Raw genomic sequence first — 17,145 nt, forward strand, 5'->3', positions numbered from 1 at the left:
GTCCCGGTCCGGTACGGGCGCGACACTGAGGGTTGCGATCCGTTGCCGGACACGAAAAAAGACAAAAAAGGAAAAAAAAATGGTGGTCAGGGGCATGGTTCTAAGAGCTTTAAAAGAAGAGGAGAGTCTGTCTTTCTCTCTCTCTGCTCTCCCTCTGCTTCCACCATCTTGCAGTGTGAGACCCCGGGTCACTGTAGCCATCACCGGATGGACTTTGGACTTCCCAGCCTCAGAAACTGTAAGCAATCAATTTCATTTTTCTTTATAAATCACCTAGTTGCAGGTATTTTGTTGTAAGCAACAAAAATGGACTAATACAGAATATTGGTACCAAGAGTGGGGTGTTGCTTATAACAAATATTTGAAAATGTGGAAGCAGCTTTGGAACTGGGTGTTGAGGAGAAGCTGGAGGAATTTGGAGGAAGAAGCTAGAAAAAGTCTAGATGCTGGGAAAGTTTAGAAGACCAGAAAATGAGGGAGAGTTTGGAATGTCTTAGAGACTGGTTATGTGGTGGCAAGCAGAATGCTGATAGAAATACAGACTGTAAAGACCATTCTAAGGAGGTCTCAGATAGAAATAAGAAGGAGTTTTTCAGAAACTGGGAAAAAGATCACCCTTGCTATGAACTGGCAAAGAACTTGGCTGCATTGTGTCCATACCCTAGGACTTTGTGGAAATTGGAACTTGAGAGTTATGAACCAAAAACAAAGATAAAAAAAAACAAAACAAAACAAAACAAAAAACAAACAAACAAAAAAAGAGTTGTGAACCAAAATATTTGGCAGAAGAAATTTCCAAGCAGCAGAACATTAACGAAGCTGCATGGTTACTTGCAAAAGCCTACACTGAGTTATGACAGCAAAGGTTTGATGTGAAGCCAGAATTTAAAAGGGAAGCAGAGTGTAAAGATTTAGAAAATTTGCAGCCTGGCCATGTGGTAAAGAAGCAGAGAGCATGCAGTGGTGCAGCCCAGCTAAGAAGATTTACACAAAAGGAACGGGATTATCGAGAGAAGGAAAAAGGCCCTGAAGGTACTGGAGAATCCTCTGGGAACAACCCTTCCATTACAGGCCCAAAGACCTAGGGAGACAGAATTGTCTTGGGGAACAGGCTTGAGGAGCCCTCCACAGGCTCACTGCCCAGGGCCACCTCCAGAAGCTGCGTCCAGCTCCAGCACCCTGGATGCTTTGGCTACTCAGGCTGTGGGTAAATTGATCCCAGGTATGGCTGGACCCGCAGCTTTGGAAAATACAAGCCAGAAGCCTTGGCGGTGTCCACGTGGTGTTAGGTCTGAAGGCTCGCAGAATGCCAGAGCTGTGGAGGCTTGGGAGCCTCTACCTAGATTTCAAAGGATGTACAGAAAATCCTGGGGGCCAAAGAAGAGATCTGTATCAGGGGCAAAGTCACCTTATAGAGCCTTCGGTAGATCAATGCCAGGCAGAAACATGGGGTCAGAGTTACAGCAGAGAAACCCTATCAGCACCATGTCTAGTGGAGCTGTCAGAGCGGAACCACCATGGAGACCCTAGACCTGTGGAGTTACCAGAGTGGAACACAAGCCTGGGAGAGGTGAAGTGTGGCCTGAGACCAGGAAAGCCATAGGAGTGGAGCTGCCAGGACTCGGGGACCCAACCCCCACACCAGCATGCAAGGATGTCGAACACGGAGTCAAGGTACATGATTTTCCAGCTTTGAGATTTAATTTCTGCACTGCTGGGTTTTGGACTTGTTTGGGACCTGTTACCCCTTTCTTTTGGCCTATTTCTCCCTTTGGAATGGGAATATGTAGCCTATGTTTGTCGCACCATTGTATCTTGGAAATAGATAGCTTGTCCTGATTTCATAGATGGGACTTTGAACTTAGGACTCTTGAGTTGAAACAAGTTAAGACTTCAGGGGATGAAATGAATATATTTGCATGTGAAAAGGACACGAGTTTTGGGGGGCCAGGGGCAGAATGTAGTGGATTGAATCATGTCCCCCCCAAACTCACTGAAGCTTGAATTGTGACCCCTAAGTTTTATGTTTTAGAAACTTAGCCCCCACTGTGATTGTTAAGAGGGTGGGAAGCCCTGTTATGGTAATTGAAAGGTGGAGCCTTGAAGAGGTGATTGGATTGTAGGACCATTCAGTAGTGAATAGATTAAAAATGGTGGTCAGGGGCATGGTTCTGAGGGCTTTAAAAGAAGAGGAGAGTCTGTCTTGCTCTCTGCTTCCACCATCTTGCAGTATGAGACTCCTGGGTCACTGTCTCCACCACCAGATGGACTTTGGACTTCCCGGCCTCAGAAACTGTAAGCAATAAATTTTGTTTTTCTTTTTAAACACCCAGTTGCAGGTATTTTGTTATAAGCAACAAAAACAGACTAATACACGGTTCGTTTGATGTTTGTTACCAATTGGTAACAGGTAATATTTACTCAGGATTCTGCACCTTGTGTTTTATTTATTTTTATTTTTTGCATTTCACAATATATCTTAGAGAATCCGTATCAGTACATAGAGGGCTTCTTTCTTCCGTTGTAGGGGTGTACCATAGTTTATTTAACCAGTCCCTATTAATGGATGTTAGCCTAGACTCTTCATATCAGCTGGTTTTAGATGTTTCTTCACTTTTGCTGCTGCTTCTCAGAATTACTGATCACTTGGAGCTGAACAGCAGATAATTGGAAATGAGTAACTAAAATGTCAAGAAATAAAACATAATTGTCAACTAGTGATTATTAACTATAAATGGAATGAAATTATGAAGTATAGTAATGGATTTGGGACATATCCATGCAACGTTAGAGTTGTTTTTCTTTTTGCATCTTTCTTCCTAATTTCATCTTTCCTACATTGGCCAGTGATGTGACTGTGAATTGCCCGAGTATGACTTTTGTTTGCCCTTAAGTTTTGTCACTTTTTCTGAGTATAAGTATTAGGCATATAGCCTAATTACATCTTATAGCCTTTTTAAAAAATGCTAAGACTATAAGATGCAATTTCAGTTTCCAATTCTGAGAAACAACTATGATGTGCATTCTTCTAGCCTTTTAAAATACCTATCTATATCTTTTGCCCATTTTTATACTGTGTGGTTTAAATATAAAAGAGGCCTTATATATGAATAGTAATTCTTTGCCATAAGTTGCCAATATTGTTCTCTGCCATTTTTTAAAAAATTGTTTATAATATATTCTGCTGCAAATAAATACTGAAGTCTTATGCAGCTAAATTTCCTTTTCCTTTGTTTGGCTTTGGAGTCATGCTATGAAAGGCTTTCTGTACCCCAAGATTATATAGATGTTTTTCTGTGTTTTCTATTTTATAATTTTAAATTTACATCCTTGAGTTGTCTGGAATTTATTGTAAATGATGTGAGGTAGGAGTCTAACTTCACTTAACATGATGGGATGAGGCATTTTATCCATTCATCTGTCCATTAAACAAATATTTAGATCTTCTTGCCTTGTGCTAAGCAGTGTTCTGGACACTGAGAATGTAGCAGCAAATAAGACAGGCAAGGGCCTTTTCTCTTAGATCTTATGTTTTAGAAAGGGAAGGCAGGCAATAAAGAGGAAATATTGTTGAGTGTAGCATTAAGTGCTGTGATGACCAGGCAGGGCTATGTGGTAGAGTGTGCTCAGGGGGTCTATTTTACCTTGAGGATTGGCACCTCCGAGGAGATTGCATCCCAGCTGATGTCATCTACTGAATAATCTGCTTATTTTACATATATTTGAAATGTGACCTTGAAAATATACCAAACATAGCACACACACACACGAGACAGAAACACAGAAAGAGAGAGAGTGCGCGCGCACGTGCAAGCGATATGAGAGTATGAGAGTTTATGAGTTTATTTTTCTGGATTCTATTCTATTTCTGTTGTAGCACCACACTATTTTATTTGTTCTTTTAGGATTTATTTTGTTATTTCATAAGGCAAATCCCCCCTCATTTTTCTTTTCATAAGTTTGGTTACTTACTATTCTTATACGTTTATTCTTCTAGTTGAATTTTATTATCGTTATTAAGTTCCAACAGTAACAGTAAAAAAGTAAAAATATTAAGTTCTGACTTGAATTTTATTAAATCTATATCGCAATTTGAGGAATACTACCATCTTTACAATGTTTCTTCTTCCTATTAAGTAAAAAAATTATCCTTCACTTTTCAGATATTTCATTATGGCCTTGGTTAACTTTTTACAGTCTGTCACGAGTATCTTGCATATTTCTATTAATCGTATTCTTAGGTGTTTCTGGGATTTCACTATGATTGTGATTTTGTAAAGAAAAAACATTTGGATTGCTAAGTATTATATCTGAAGGCATTTTGCTGCTGTGATGCCTAGAACTTCACCACTGTCATATTTTCTTTATAAATTATACTTTCATCACTTAAAATATCCCTATTTATTCCATTTGATATAAACTTTTCAAAGAATAACAATATCAAAAAGCTTGTGCTCTAAGGTTTAGGAAAACTTCTGCCTAGCGAGATAAACTCATGAGGCTGCTTATTTCAAACACCATGAGTTACCCTATGCTTACATAGTGCTGGAGGAAAGAAGACCCATACTAAGTGGTAGGGAGGAAGGGAAAAAACAATTAAAGGGAGTAACAACAAATACATTTTATGAATGATATTAAGTTTCACTGTAGCCTTTTAAAATACCTTTCTGTGGTTTACCTTCATCAGTGCTTGGTAAGCCTGCTACTGATCCACAGCCCATTTCACAACAGACGAGCTCTGTGGCATACTTGGTCTTAACTTAAGGTCAACTGTGGGAAGTGAGGAAGACCAGCACACAGCCATCTGAATTTGGACTTTTAATTTTGCCTAATATATTCAGCTAACAAAGCAATTTATTGAAAAAAGTAGATTATCTTTAGAAAGGGAATCTCATATTTCTGATTTGATATCTTCTTTCACCAAAAGGGGGCTTATGTTTTGTTTCCACATACGTTCTGACATATCTGATATTTATATGTTATCCTCCCTGCTTTCTTTTTATTTGCATTTGCCTGTCATATCTTGTCTCTATCCCCCTATTTTCTTTTAACTTTTTGGTTTGTGTTTTAGTTATATCTTTTGTAGGTACCATATAGCTGGATTTAAAACCAATTTTAGAGTTTTTTTCTTTTAATAGAGAAAGGCAACCCATTTACGTTTGTTTTTATACACGTATTAGGTCTTTTTCTGGTTACTTAAAGATTTTTGATAATTATGCTTTTTGTTTCCTTTCTTTACATTTGTTGAACTGATGACTTTTCTTGGTTCCTTTTTTTTCTTTCATAAAATGGAAATTTTGCCATGTATTTTATATCCTGCCTGTGACTACCTTTATTTTTCCTGACAATATTCGTCCATGATTTGTAACCTTTTTTTTGTCACTTCGATATATTGATAAAATTAATATTAGGGGAAAATAATAGGTAGAAAGAAAGATAATGAACTCAGTGCCTGAGTGTTGACACTGTTTCTGGAGTTCATAGTCGTGGATGTGAAATAACACAGATTTCTTGGAAATTGGTTTCACTTTGTCTTTCGTCTCTTCAGTCATTCTCTCTCCACTACTTTTCTCTCCTTTGCCTCTACATACTAAAATGCTCTCTGTCCTTAAATGATGGAAGCGTTTTCTGCAGCTTTATTTCTATTACCTATTCCTTCCTTATTTCCATAAAGCTTATCTCTCATCTTTTTCACAAAATATTTTCTGATTCTTTCCATGCGTTTATTCTTCCATCCACCATAAGCTCATGTCTGCCTGCACTGCGGAGCTGAAATTAGCAAATTTTCAAATCAGCAGCTGTCTTTTCAATCTTTGCTCTGTTTGACACACTCTGGCTTCTGATTCTGTTGACCATGACCTTTTTCTTGGAACTCCCTTTGCCCTGGCCTTCAATCCTGAATCTCTTCTGTCTCTCTGTCTTTGTTTGACTCTCATGCTTCCTGGAGGTCGTTAGGGTTCTTTTCTTGGCTTTCTTCTTGTCTCACAACATGGGGAGTTGGATGACCATGGGTTCAAATCCCAGCTGTGTGATCTCAGATAACTATTTGAGCCTCTTTGATCCTCAGATTCCTCATGTATAAAATGATGATTTAAGTGCTAGCCATCTAGCAAATTGTTGTATGATAAATGAAGTGAGGCATGTGAGTCTCCTATTAGAGTAAAACTCAGTAAAAATGTGAGTTGTCATCTGGGGTAACCACCACTCAGTTATGTGTTCCTTCATTAAACAGGTGTTAAATACTTACAGTGTTTTAGTTCTTATGCTAAGGGCTAGAAAACATGGCCTCAGTGGATTTAGAAATTTAAAATGCCATTTTCACATCAACCTGGATTTTTTATTGATTCTCTTGTAGACCAACCACATGCTGTATTTATCCTGTTTAGACATGCTTTTCTTTTACTGGGATTCTCACTTGTGTTGTAAGGCCTTGTGCTTTTCTGACAACTTTGAGCATCACAAGGAGGTGCGTTGGGCATGAGACGTGGCCATGAGTCTTGCCAGATTTGGCCCCACCCAGCAGTAAAGTCTCTTTGCCCGAGTAGCTCCCAGTGGACCAGATACACTCTGCCCAGTCCTTGAACTACTTACTAGTTTCACCTCCCTACTAGCTTACAGAATTATTCAAGCCAGTCACATCTTTCCATAGTAACCAAGGGTCACCTCACCCTTTTGTCACTATATAGCCTGCTGGTTCACCCTGTTCCTGGGTGCAACCCCCATGTGACCCTGCCTGGTAGGCAGTGTCCTCTTCCCCTGGGCCGTGAGTATATGTGACTAATAATTGCTGTTGATCTCATCTGTCCAGTGTCAGGTGTTGTGTATTTGGTCACCTTGTACTATTTAGGGCAGGGAATCCCTCCTTCATCAATGGGGTGAATAGAATGTGATCAGAACACCACCTCCTCCTCCAGTGGGAATCTATAGCAGCCTTTAGTACCTTTTTCTATTACTTTCTTACAACTGCTCTTTCTGTCCTTGACTCCCAAAGCACTTTTTATAGTATATTTATCTCTGATTATTTCATGATAATGTTTATTTTTGTAGCAGATGTTTTGTTTCTTTTGTAGGGTAACAAAAGAAACAAAGATGTTTTTCTCACACAGATATCTGTATCCTGTGTTTTCTCCCCCCAGTGCTGCTTGATTTTTTTTACTTCCTTCAGAGGGTTTTGTTAGCATAATCCCTTGGTGAGGAAGATTTTGTAGTTTCAGGAGTCAGTGACATTCAAGGATGTGTCTATGGATTTCACCTGGGAGGAGTGGATTCAACTAGATTCTGCTCAGAGGAACTTGTATGAGAAAGTGATGCTGGAGAACTACAGGAACCTGGTCTCACTAGGTAAGGACTTCTTGTAACTCAAAACCTGCCTCTTGACACCTTTTCCCCCTTGATCCTGTATAACCTCTGAAAATTATGGATTTGGACTTGAAATCCTGGATCTTATAGGTCATGGTTTTAGTTTGCTTAGTGTCCTCTCTTTGAAGATGAAAGGTCTTTTCTGTAGAGAATGGAAAATGGGAAACTTCATCAGCCAAACCTACCTTTGTTTCAGAAGCCATGAAGGGAATCAGAACTCTGCTGGGGTTGGTTTTTGGACTCAGAACCCAAATTTAGTTTCTTTTCTCCCAAGCAGGGCGTCAGCTTTCCAAACCAAATGTGATTTCTCAGCTGGAACAAGAAGAGCTGAGCCTGAGGGAAAAAGAACTCCCTGGGTGTATCTCTCCAGGTGAGTGTCAGGCTGCAAGGACTTGCTACATGTGTGTGTCTCCTTGGGGAGAAATCACTTCAGAGATCCCTGGGTCTCTGGAGAGACTAGCACCATTTGATGTGTATTCTCTCAGATACCTCCATATCTCTGATGGGACTTAGGCTCCACAAGTGGCACATATGTCCTTATGTGGGGGGGAAGTAATACATCATAAGGATTAAGTGAGTTACTGCATTTGTAGCACTTGTACATTACCTGGAACATACTGAGCATTCAGTAAATGTTAGCAGTTACTATGTCCTCTTCTGCCTTCATCTGTATTTTGAATTGAATCACCGTCTTTCTGTCTCCTCTGGGCCTTTACTCACTTTCTTGAATATTTCTTCAGAGCCATAACCTATGTAAATAGCTTCCTTTCCCCTATTCATTTAAACATTTGCAAGCTTTTTTCTCATTTAAAGGAAACTAGCGTTCCTCTTCCTCTGCATTGTTTGGGTGTTTTATGTAGTTTTCATTTAAAAACAAGTGAAAAATGACTTTAGCCTTGTTTTCATTTCAAGCAGCCTTGCATTTTATATATTTCCTTTCCCATTCCCAAATTTTAATCTGCATCTATTACCCATTCAGTCCCATTTTCCTCTAAAGTGTTAATACTTCTTAATCTCTGTTACCTGGTTTTTAATCCCCTTACAGCTGAAATTTCTCTTTTAGATGTTGTCACTGATTTTTCTCTGCACGAAATGCATTTTACACCTTTATCTGTCTTCTGTGTGTGAAAGTGTTGACCATCACTTCTTTCTGTACATTTTTTTAAAATTAAAGAGCTAGGTAAATATTTATGTGATCTCTGGAAGGTATAGGACTATCAAAGTATAAAGCAATAAAAGAAATCATTAACTGAACATATTGATAGGAAAGAAATAACCTTATGACCATTACTGCTGCTTTCCAGTAAGCTTTCTAAAGAACAAGATTCTAGGAGACCAGAATCTTGGGTCAAAAGAAAGAGAGAGAGAGAGATTTTTTTTATGGCTCTTGCTACATATTGTACAATTTTGTATACTATTTTATGTTTTCTAATGCTAATTTATTTGATGTAAAATGATCCCTTAAGAGAAAAGCTTTAATTGCTTTTAGCATAGATGTCTGTGGATTTTATTACTATTGTTATTGGTATTTATTCTTATGTAAATAATCTATTTATTCAACAAATATTTATTGAGTCCTAGCCCTGTTTCTAGCACCAAGAATATAGTAATAAGCCAAAGTTTCCTTGAGGAGCTTATATTTTAGTGGAGAAGACAATAAATTAATTAAGAAAGGAAGGGAGGGTGGGAGGAAGAAGAGAAAGGAAAGGAAGGAGGAAGGAAAGGAATGAATGTAATACAGTGATAGGTGCTATGTGGAAAAATAAAGAGCATAAGGGAACTAGATTAGTTAGTAGGAGTGCTGTAGTATAGGGATGGTCAGGGAAGGCCTGTCCTATAAGGAGACTTTTGAACAGATACTCAAAGTGATAGGCCATGTGGTAGAACATTCTAGACATAGGGAACAACATGTGCAAAGACCCTGAGGTAGGAGATTGCATGGCATTGTTTGAAACAGAGAATGCTAGGAGGTGTGAAGCTTTCTTTTAACTTTCAAGTCCTTCAATACTTCTGTGAAAAAACCTGTTTCTACTGTCATTTTTTTAAATTTCTGTGAGCTGCCTTCTCATTCTCTAAGTGTTCCTTTTTCTTCAATAGCCATATTTTTATGCATGCATTAACTTCTTGTCTGTATGAGGAATATGTAAATTATTTTTTGGTTGTTTTGGTTTTTTGGTATATATATGCAGCATTTTTTCCCTTGCTCCCTAGGTTATTTTAGTGGATTTATTTATGCCTTTTTCGTCACCCCACTGTCATTTTGGTTGGTTTTCTGGAGGTGGCAGAGGTGAACATGTATATTTTTGATATTGTGTTTTCCTCTTCCACTTCTTTACCCCTCTTCAGACTTATCCATTGGGTTGGATCCTAAAGATTCTTCACTTATTTATGAGTGCATGTCACACTGTATTTTACTTGTCACTTTGAATATCTGTCTACCCACTAGTATGTACACTTACTGAATTATCATTATTGAACATACTTTGTTTTATATCCCCCATCTACTTCATTGCCTGCCAAAGTAAGTATTTAATATATGTTTTTTGAGTGAATATATGTTTTATTGAATGACATCAAGTAGAGTTTTTAGATATCAGGTGAAAATATAGATTTGAGCATCGTAATCATATTTGTGAAATTTGTATCAATGAAGATTGGATAATTGTCAATGAGAAAGGCAAGGCAGCAAAGATGGAACCCTGAGAACAATAACACTTGGCTGGGGACCAAAGATGCTCTAGAAAAGGTGATAGAAGGAGTGGTCAGAGGAGAGGACTTGGGGGAGGGCTGGGTCAAGGGAAGAGAAAAAAGCAGAGGGAGAATAAGAAATGAAGAATGCCTATTGGACTTAGGGATAAGGGAGTGGTCTGTGACCAAGGGAAGAGGCCTTTTAGTGCTGAGGGAAATATGCTGTGGGTAGAAAAGTGAAGGAGAAGCAAACAAGTAAAGACTTTTAAGTACCAACTGTTGTTTCAACAAGGGTAGCTTTGAAGGAAAAGGAAGAAAGAACAAGGACTGAAAGAAGTCAGAGGTGGAGTGCCTCCAGTGTGTTTTTTAACAAGTGAAAGACTTGAATGTATCTACAAGAACAGAGTGGTATTCATTAGAGAAGGGACACTGAAGAGAGAGAAAAGTGGAGGAATAGAATGCAGCCCAGAGAACATGAAGGTTTGCAAACTCCAGATCTTGTTCTTTCCAGATTTTCTTGGATATTACTGCCAGATTAATCTACCATTTAGTCCTCTTATTATCCTGTCCAAACCAAGAAGAGAAAGCATCGATTGAGTCCTGTGCTCGGCTCTTCCCAGTGTCATCATCTAATGTACTCATCATAACAAACCCACAGGGTAGGTATTGTTAGCCCCTTTTACAGTGGAAGAAATGAACTCAGAGAGGTGAAATAACATGCCAGACTTTGACCACAGGTGGTTTTGTTTTCTTTTGTTTGTTTTTGTCTTTGTGTTTAATGCTAATTTAAAAAAATCATAACTTTCCTTTCCCTGCTAGTGACTTCTAATTTCCTAGTACATTTAGTAAAAGTAGAACTTCTATGTCCTGGTCCAGTTTTCTTTTTAGCATCACTGTCTTCCTTTTCTGTACTAAAATTTTTGTTTGTACAGTTGTTGAATGCTTTGTTAGATTTTGCTCCTGGTTTAGCAAAGATGAGTAGAAAATGTAAAGTCTGAAGTGCTCTTCCTGGTGCCAGTATTATTGCTAATAAACTTGTCAATTTTGAAGCAAAAATGGAAATTATTAGTAATGTGGAGAGCAGTAAATTTTTTGTCTTTACTCAGTGGTCAATAGACTTAAATCAGTTGATGATGTTCAGTTTCGAAGGAAAGAAATAAAAGGTAAGAACATGTGTAAAGTATTAGAAATCTGTTATCAAAGATTATGTCTAAAAGTAAAGTTGGGGATTCTATAACATTTTAAGCTCTCCAGGAAGCTACTCTAACTATGCTAAACATGGAAGCCTATTGTTTGTATTTTATACATGATTTTGAATCATTTTCAGTGGTATACTGGTTAACTACCTCTCTGTATGTGAGTACATAAATATATATGTATGTAATGTGTACACAAACATACACACATAAAGAGAAAAGGAGAATTTATATACTATTAGAGTTCCTGTCTACCTTCATGCTAATATGAGCCTTGCTAATGTTTAATACATACACATATCTTTGCTTAATTAGTAGGAAGATTGATCTAAAAGGCTTTAATAAATGTAGAAGTATCCAAAAAGTTTGTTTGTCCTTAAACAGGACTGGCCCACTGCTGCCTCAGGGCCTTAGCACTGGCTGCTCCCTCTGTCTGGGTGCTCTCCCTTAGATATTCCTATGATTCTCTCTCCTAGCCCCTTAAAGTTTTGGTTTAAATGTCACCTTGTCAGTGAGGCCTTTCCTGATGACCCCATTTAAAATTGCAAACTGTCTCTTTCACCCATCACCTTCCCTATTTCCATTTTATTGCTCTTATTTATTTTTCCATAAGGTGTACCATTTATTTTACTCATTTATTATGTTGATTGCCTTCTTCCTCTGACTGAAATATAAGTTTCATTAGGGCAGAAATTTACTTTGTTCATTGCTATGTCCTAAGCACCTTGAACAGTGCCTGGCTCAATAAATATTTATTGAAGGAATGATTTATCATGTTCAGAAGATCAATCTGACTGCTGTATGGAAAATACATTGTAGGGTAGCAAGAGTTTAAGTAGGAAGTCCAGTCAGGTGGATACTGAAGTGGTTCAGTTGAGTGTCAGGAGTAGCTGAACTATCACACAGGTGATGGAAGAAATAGAAAAGGAGAAAAGAAATAAATCAACTTGCCCTAGGAAGACTAGAACCTGCTGCCCAACTCCATACCCCAATACTTTGCAGCCTCTTGGCCTCCACTATGGCCTGTTCCAGCCATAAATACTGAAGGATCTGTGTTTTACCAGACACCTTGGTCCTGGAGGCTCCTGTTCATGTCCTGATAAGCATCAAATTATATAAATCCTATAAGTTAACTAGGGAAGGCTGAAAAAGCATTTTAAGATAATAAGAGAGTATAAGCTATTACTCAAAAATTCTGTTTAGGAAAAAAGGAAAGGTAGAGAGAGCTGTATATTATTTAACATAAAATAAGAATAGTGGTAATGATAACAGCTAACGATCATTGAACCCTTATTATGTGTGAAAATAATGCTATGTGCTTTATAAAGTCCTTATTTAGTAAGACAGCAAAATGTCAAGGATGTGAAACATTGTCCAGTCCTGGAAGAGCTAGTTTTTGACCCTTAATGTTCAAGTTCCAAGCCTACAATACTTTACTAATTCTGAGTAAAGCCACCCTAACAGTTTTTCATTTTCTAGGTAGACAGTCATATAATTTGGGAAAAATTAAATTTCTTCCTGTGTCAGTTGCCTAATTGTAATGGACCCACTTTTGGAATAATTAATAAATAGTAGTAATAGTAGCAATAGAAAACATCCTTTACTTGATGCTGTTATTAGAATTTTCTAGGGTTTTATTTTTATGCTTGATGTAATGCTAATACTTTTGTTTTTGAATCAGGAACCGATGTTGGATATTATCAAATACTTTTGAAGCATCTATCAGGTTGACCATATGTTCTTTCTCCTATGACCTATCAATATGATATTAATAGATTCCTCATAATGAACCATTCTTGAATCCCTGGATAAGTCCTTCTTGGTCATGGTTATACTCTTGGTATCTAAATAAAAAGCATTGTTTAAGAACATTTGGGGGCCGGCCCGGTGGCGCACTGGAGAGTGCGCCGCTTGGGAGCACAGCGGCGCTCCCACCGAGGGTTCGGATCCCATGTGGAGACCAGTTCCCGCTCACTGGCTGAGCGCGGTGCGGGCGCAACACCAAGGGTTGCGATCCCGTTGCCGGTCCCCGGTACAGGCGCGACACCGAGGGTTGCGATCCCATTACCAGTCAGTAAAAAAGACAAAAAGGAAAAAAAAAAAAGAACATTTGGTTAAGAGTTCTGGCTCTGATATTACAATGGCCTTACAGGGTAGGTCTGCTGGTGACAAATTCTGTTAGTTTTCTTTCACAGGAGAATGTGAAATATCTTTTATTCCTGAAGGATGTTTTCGCTGGTATAAAACTCTGGGTATACAGTTACTTTCTTTCAGCACTTTAAAATAATTGGTCCCTTTCCTTTTGGTATCTATGGTTGACGATGAGAAATAGAATTATTCAAATTCTTGCTCCCCACCCTCCAAGTAATGTATCATTTTTCTCTGGCTCCTTTCAAGATTTTTTTCCTTTAGTTTTCAGAATATGATTGTGATGTGTCTGGCCATGGGTTTCTTTGGGTTGATCCTGTTTGGGTTCTGCTGATCCTCCTAAACCTGCATGTTTATGTCTTTTGCCAAATATGATAAGTTTTTAGCCATTATTTCTTCAAATATGTTTTTAGCACCGAGCATTTTCTCTTTTCCTGGGAATCCGGGTAGACTAATATTAGACCTTCTGGTATTTTTTCATAGATCCCTGAGGCCCTCTTCATCTTTCTCTTTCAATCTTTTTTTTTTTTTTTGTCTTTTGTCTTTTGTCTTTTTCCGTGTCCGGCAACGGATCGCAACCCTCAGTGTTGCCCCCGCACCGGACCGGGGACCGGCAACGGGATCGCAACCCTCGGTGTTGCTCCCGCGCCTCGCTCAGCCAGTGAGCGGCCGGGCTGTATGTGGGATCCGAACCCTCGGGTGGGAGCACCGCCGCGCTTCCCAAGCGGCGCACTATCCAGTGCGCCACCAGGCCGGCCCTCTCTTTCAATCTTTTTTCTCTCTCTTGTTCAGATTGGATGATTTCTTCCTCTCTATCTTCAAGTTTTCTAATTCTGTTTCTGTTATCTCCCTTCTGCTATTGAACATATCTAGCCAGTTTTCTTATTTTGTCTATAAGTACTTGTATATAAATATAAGTATAGAATATTGTATATTTTTCAGTTATAAAATTTCCATTTTTTTATGTCTTCATTTTGTTTGCTGAGATTTTATTTCCATTTATTTCAAGTGTCTTCACCCTTGTTTGTTGGAGCAAGTAAGGTAACTTCTTTAAAGTCTTTGCCAGATAATTCCACTGTATAATCACATCTTGCTTGGCATTGGTTGGTTATCTTTTCCCATCAAAGTTGAGAATTTTCTGGTTCTTTGTATTCTCAATGATTCTGAGTGGTATTGTGGACATTTTGAATACCATATTATGAGACTCCAGTTGTTCTTTAAATCCTACAGAAAATGTTGATTTTGTTTTTTTGTTTGTTTTAGCAGGCAGTCAAACTGGTTGAATTCATACTATGAAGTCCAGCCAGCTTTCTGCAGGTTATGGTTTCAATGTCTGTGTAGTTGTCAAAGACTTTACTTTGTTACTCAAATCTTTCTCACATGTGTGTCACCCTGTGGTCAGTGTGGAATTTGGGCAGTGGTTCCTTCTGTTCTCAAAGTCTGTATATGCTGCTTAAGGTCAGATTCATGCATGCATACCTCACAAGTCAGCCCAGGAGTTCATCAACTGACCTTTCAGGGTCTCTTTCCCAAGTTCCTCCCTCTGTATCTCCTCAGTTCCTTTAGGTTCCTTGCAGCTCCCCTTTTCGGTCCTCCGGCCACATGCAGGGCTATAGGTGCCCCACTCTGCTTGACTTCCACTGACTGCCCACATCCAGAGCCAAGCAGCAGGAGGGCAAAGAAGATGGGGCTTCTCATCACCCTCTTGGGATCACAAATTCTTTGCTTGGGAGTAAAGTCCCCTCCCCTCATGGTTTTGGGTTTCTATAGCTCCCACTGCCACTGTTGTTTTAGCCACCAGATGATTGCTTTAAGTTCTGGGATGCAATAGAATGAAGAAAAGAAAAAGAAAATTGGGCAATTTCCCCCCACCCTGTCGAAGCATTAGAAATACTTTTTCAGCTCCTTGAGCCAGACCTAGAGAGCTTTTCCTGGAGAAGTTCTCTTGCTTTCTCCTGCCTGTGTGCCTATTTTCAGGTTGCTGTCTGAGTCTAGTACAGAGGATACCTGAGGAAAACAAAAAAGGTGAATTCATCACTGGTTCAGTGGTACTTTGGATTTTGGCCTTTTTTCCCAATTCATCTGCTACTGTTTACTTTTCAGAGTCCCCAAATAATGACTTCATGCTTTCTATTCAGGTTTTCAAATGGCAGAGACAGGGTGGAATGAGATTACCCCATCTTATCTGCAACATGATCCTCCACTTTGGCTTTAAGTTGATCTTCTTTGTCTAACTTATTAAGGTGGAAACTTAGGTCATAGATTATGGGCCATCCTATTTTCTGTAAAAAAGCACTTCTTTGGCTGCATCATACAAAACATTTTCTCATTTCCATTGTGATTCTTCTTAGACTCCTTGGAATTTAGTAATTCACTGCTTAATTTCTCAACACTTGGGGTTTTCCCAAATAGTCAAAACATAATTCTTCAGGTGTTTTTTTCTCTAGTGTAACAATTTTTGTGGATGTGTGTGTGCAGTACAATACAAATAACATAAAATTAACCATTTTAGTCATTTTTTTTTTTTTAGTCATTTTTAATGTGCAATTTGGAGGCATTTAAGTACATTCACATTGTTGTGCAACCACCACCACCATCCATCTCCAGAACTTTTTCATCTTCCTAAATTTAAACTCTGTAGCCATTAAACACTAATACCCCATACACAACCCCTTACCCCAACCCCACCCCCAGCCCCTGGCAACTATCATTCTACTTTCTGTCTCTGTGAAATTGCTGGATCAAGTGGTAATTCTATGTTCAATTTTTTGAGGAACTGCCACACTGTTTTCCACAGTGGCTGTGCCATTTTACATTCCTACCAGCAAAGCACAGGGTCCCAATTTCTCAACATCCTCCCCAACACTTGTTATTTTCTGTTGTTTTAATATCAGTCACTCTAATGTGTGTGAGGTGATAATCTCATTGCAGTTTAGATTTGCATTTCCCTAATGATTAGTGATGTTAAGCATCTTTTCATATGCTTGTTGGCCATCTGTATATCTTTTGCAGAGAAATATCTGTTCAAGTCTTTTGCCCATTTTTTTTTTTTGTGACCGGTAAGGGGATCACAACCCTTGGCTTGGTGTTGCCCGCACCGTGCTCAGCCAGTGAGCGCACCAGCCATCCCTATATAGGATTCGAACCCGCGGCCTCGGTGCTCCCAGCACTGCTGCGCTCCCAGCACCGCTGCGCTCCCAGCGCCTCACTCTCCAGAGTGAGCCATAGGGTCGGCCCTTGCCCATTTTTTAATCAGACTGTTTTTTTTGTGTTGAATTCTTCATATATTCTGGATATTAATGCCTTATCAGATATATGATTTGAAAATATTTTCTCCCATCACATGGGTTGGTTTTATACTTTGGTTTTTTTTTTTGTTTGTTTGGTTTTTTTTTGTCTTTTTCCATGTCCGGCAACGGATCGCAACCCTCAGTGTCGCCCCCGTACCGGACCAGGACCGGCAACGGGATCGCAACCCTCAGTGTCGCCCCCGCGCCTCGCTGAGCCAGTGAGCGGGAACCGGTCTGTATGTGGGATCCGAACCCTCGGTGGGAGCGCCGCCGCGCTTCCCAAGCGGCGCACTGTAGCAGTGCGCCACCGGGCTGGCCCCCCAAATTTATTTTTCAAAATACAATAAATTACACAATTGGGAAGCTCAAAGAACTCCAAGTAGGATAAACGCAAAAAGATCCACAAATAGACACATCACGGTAAAAATGCTCAAAGTCAAAAACAAGGAGAAAACTTTGAAAGG

General features: G+C 39.1%; 1 protein-coding gene across 6 annotated transcripts in view; it reads left to right on the plus strand.

Annotated features, from left to right (window-relative positions):
- Window positions 1–17,145, plus strand: part of LOC103604105 (zinc finger protein ZFP69-like) — a 32,345-nt gene that overhangs the window by 6,376 nt on the left and 8,824 nt on the right. For 3 of the 6 annotated variants that reach the window (XM_008588721.1, XM_008588694.1, XM_008588725.1), the window contains exons 3-5: window positions 7,209–7,341; window positions 7,634–7,729; window positions 10,559–10,706. In XM_008588721.1, coding sequence (XP_008586943.1) covers window positions 7,209–7,341; window positions 7,634–7,729; window positions 10,559–10,644 — 315 coding nt within the window. In that variant the 3' untranslated portion in view covers window positions 10,645–10,706. The remainder of the gene's footprint in view (window positions 1–7,208; window positions 7,342–7,633; window positions 7,730–10,558; window positions 10,707–17,145) is intronic. The other 3 variants (XM_008588701.1, XM_008588709.1, XM_008588715.1) reach the window with 3 other exon arrangements.

Source organism: Galeopterus variegatus, unplaced genomic scaffold (assembly GCF_000696425.1).
Source record: "Galeopterus variegatus unplaced genomic scaffold, G_variegatus-3.0.2 Scaffold131, whole genome shotgun sequence".
Taxonomy (NCBI): domain Eukaryota; kingdom Metazoa; phylum Chordata; class Mammalia; order Dermoptera; family Cynocephalidae; genus Galeopterus; species Galeopterus variegatus.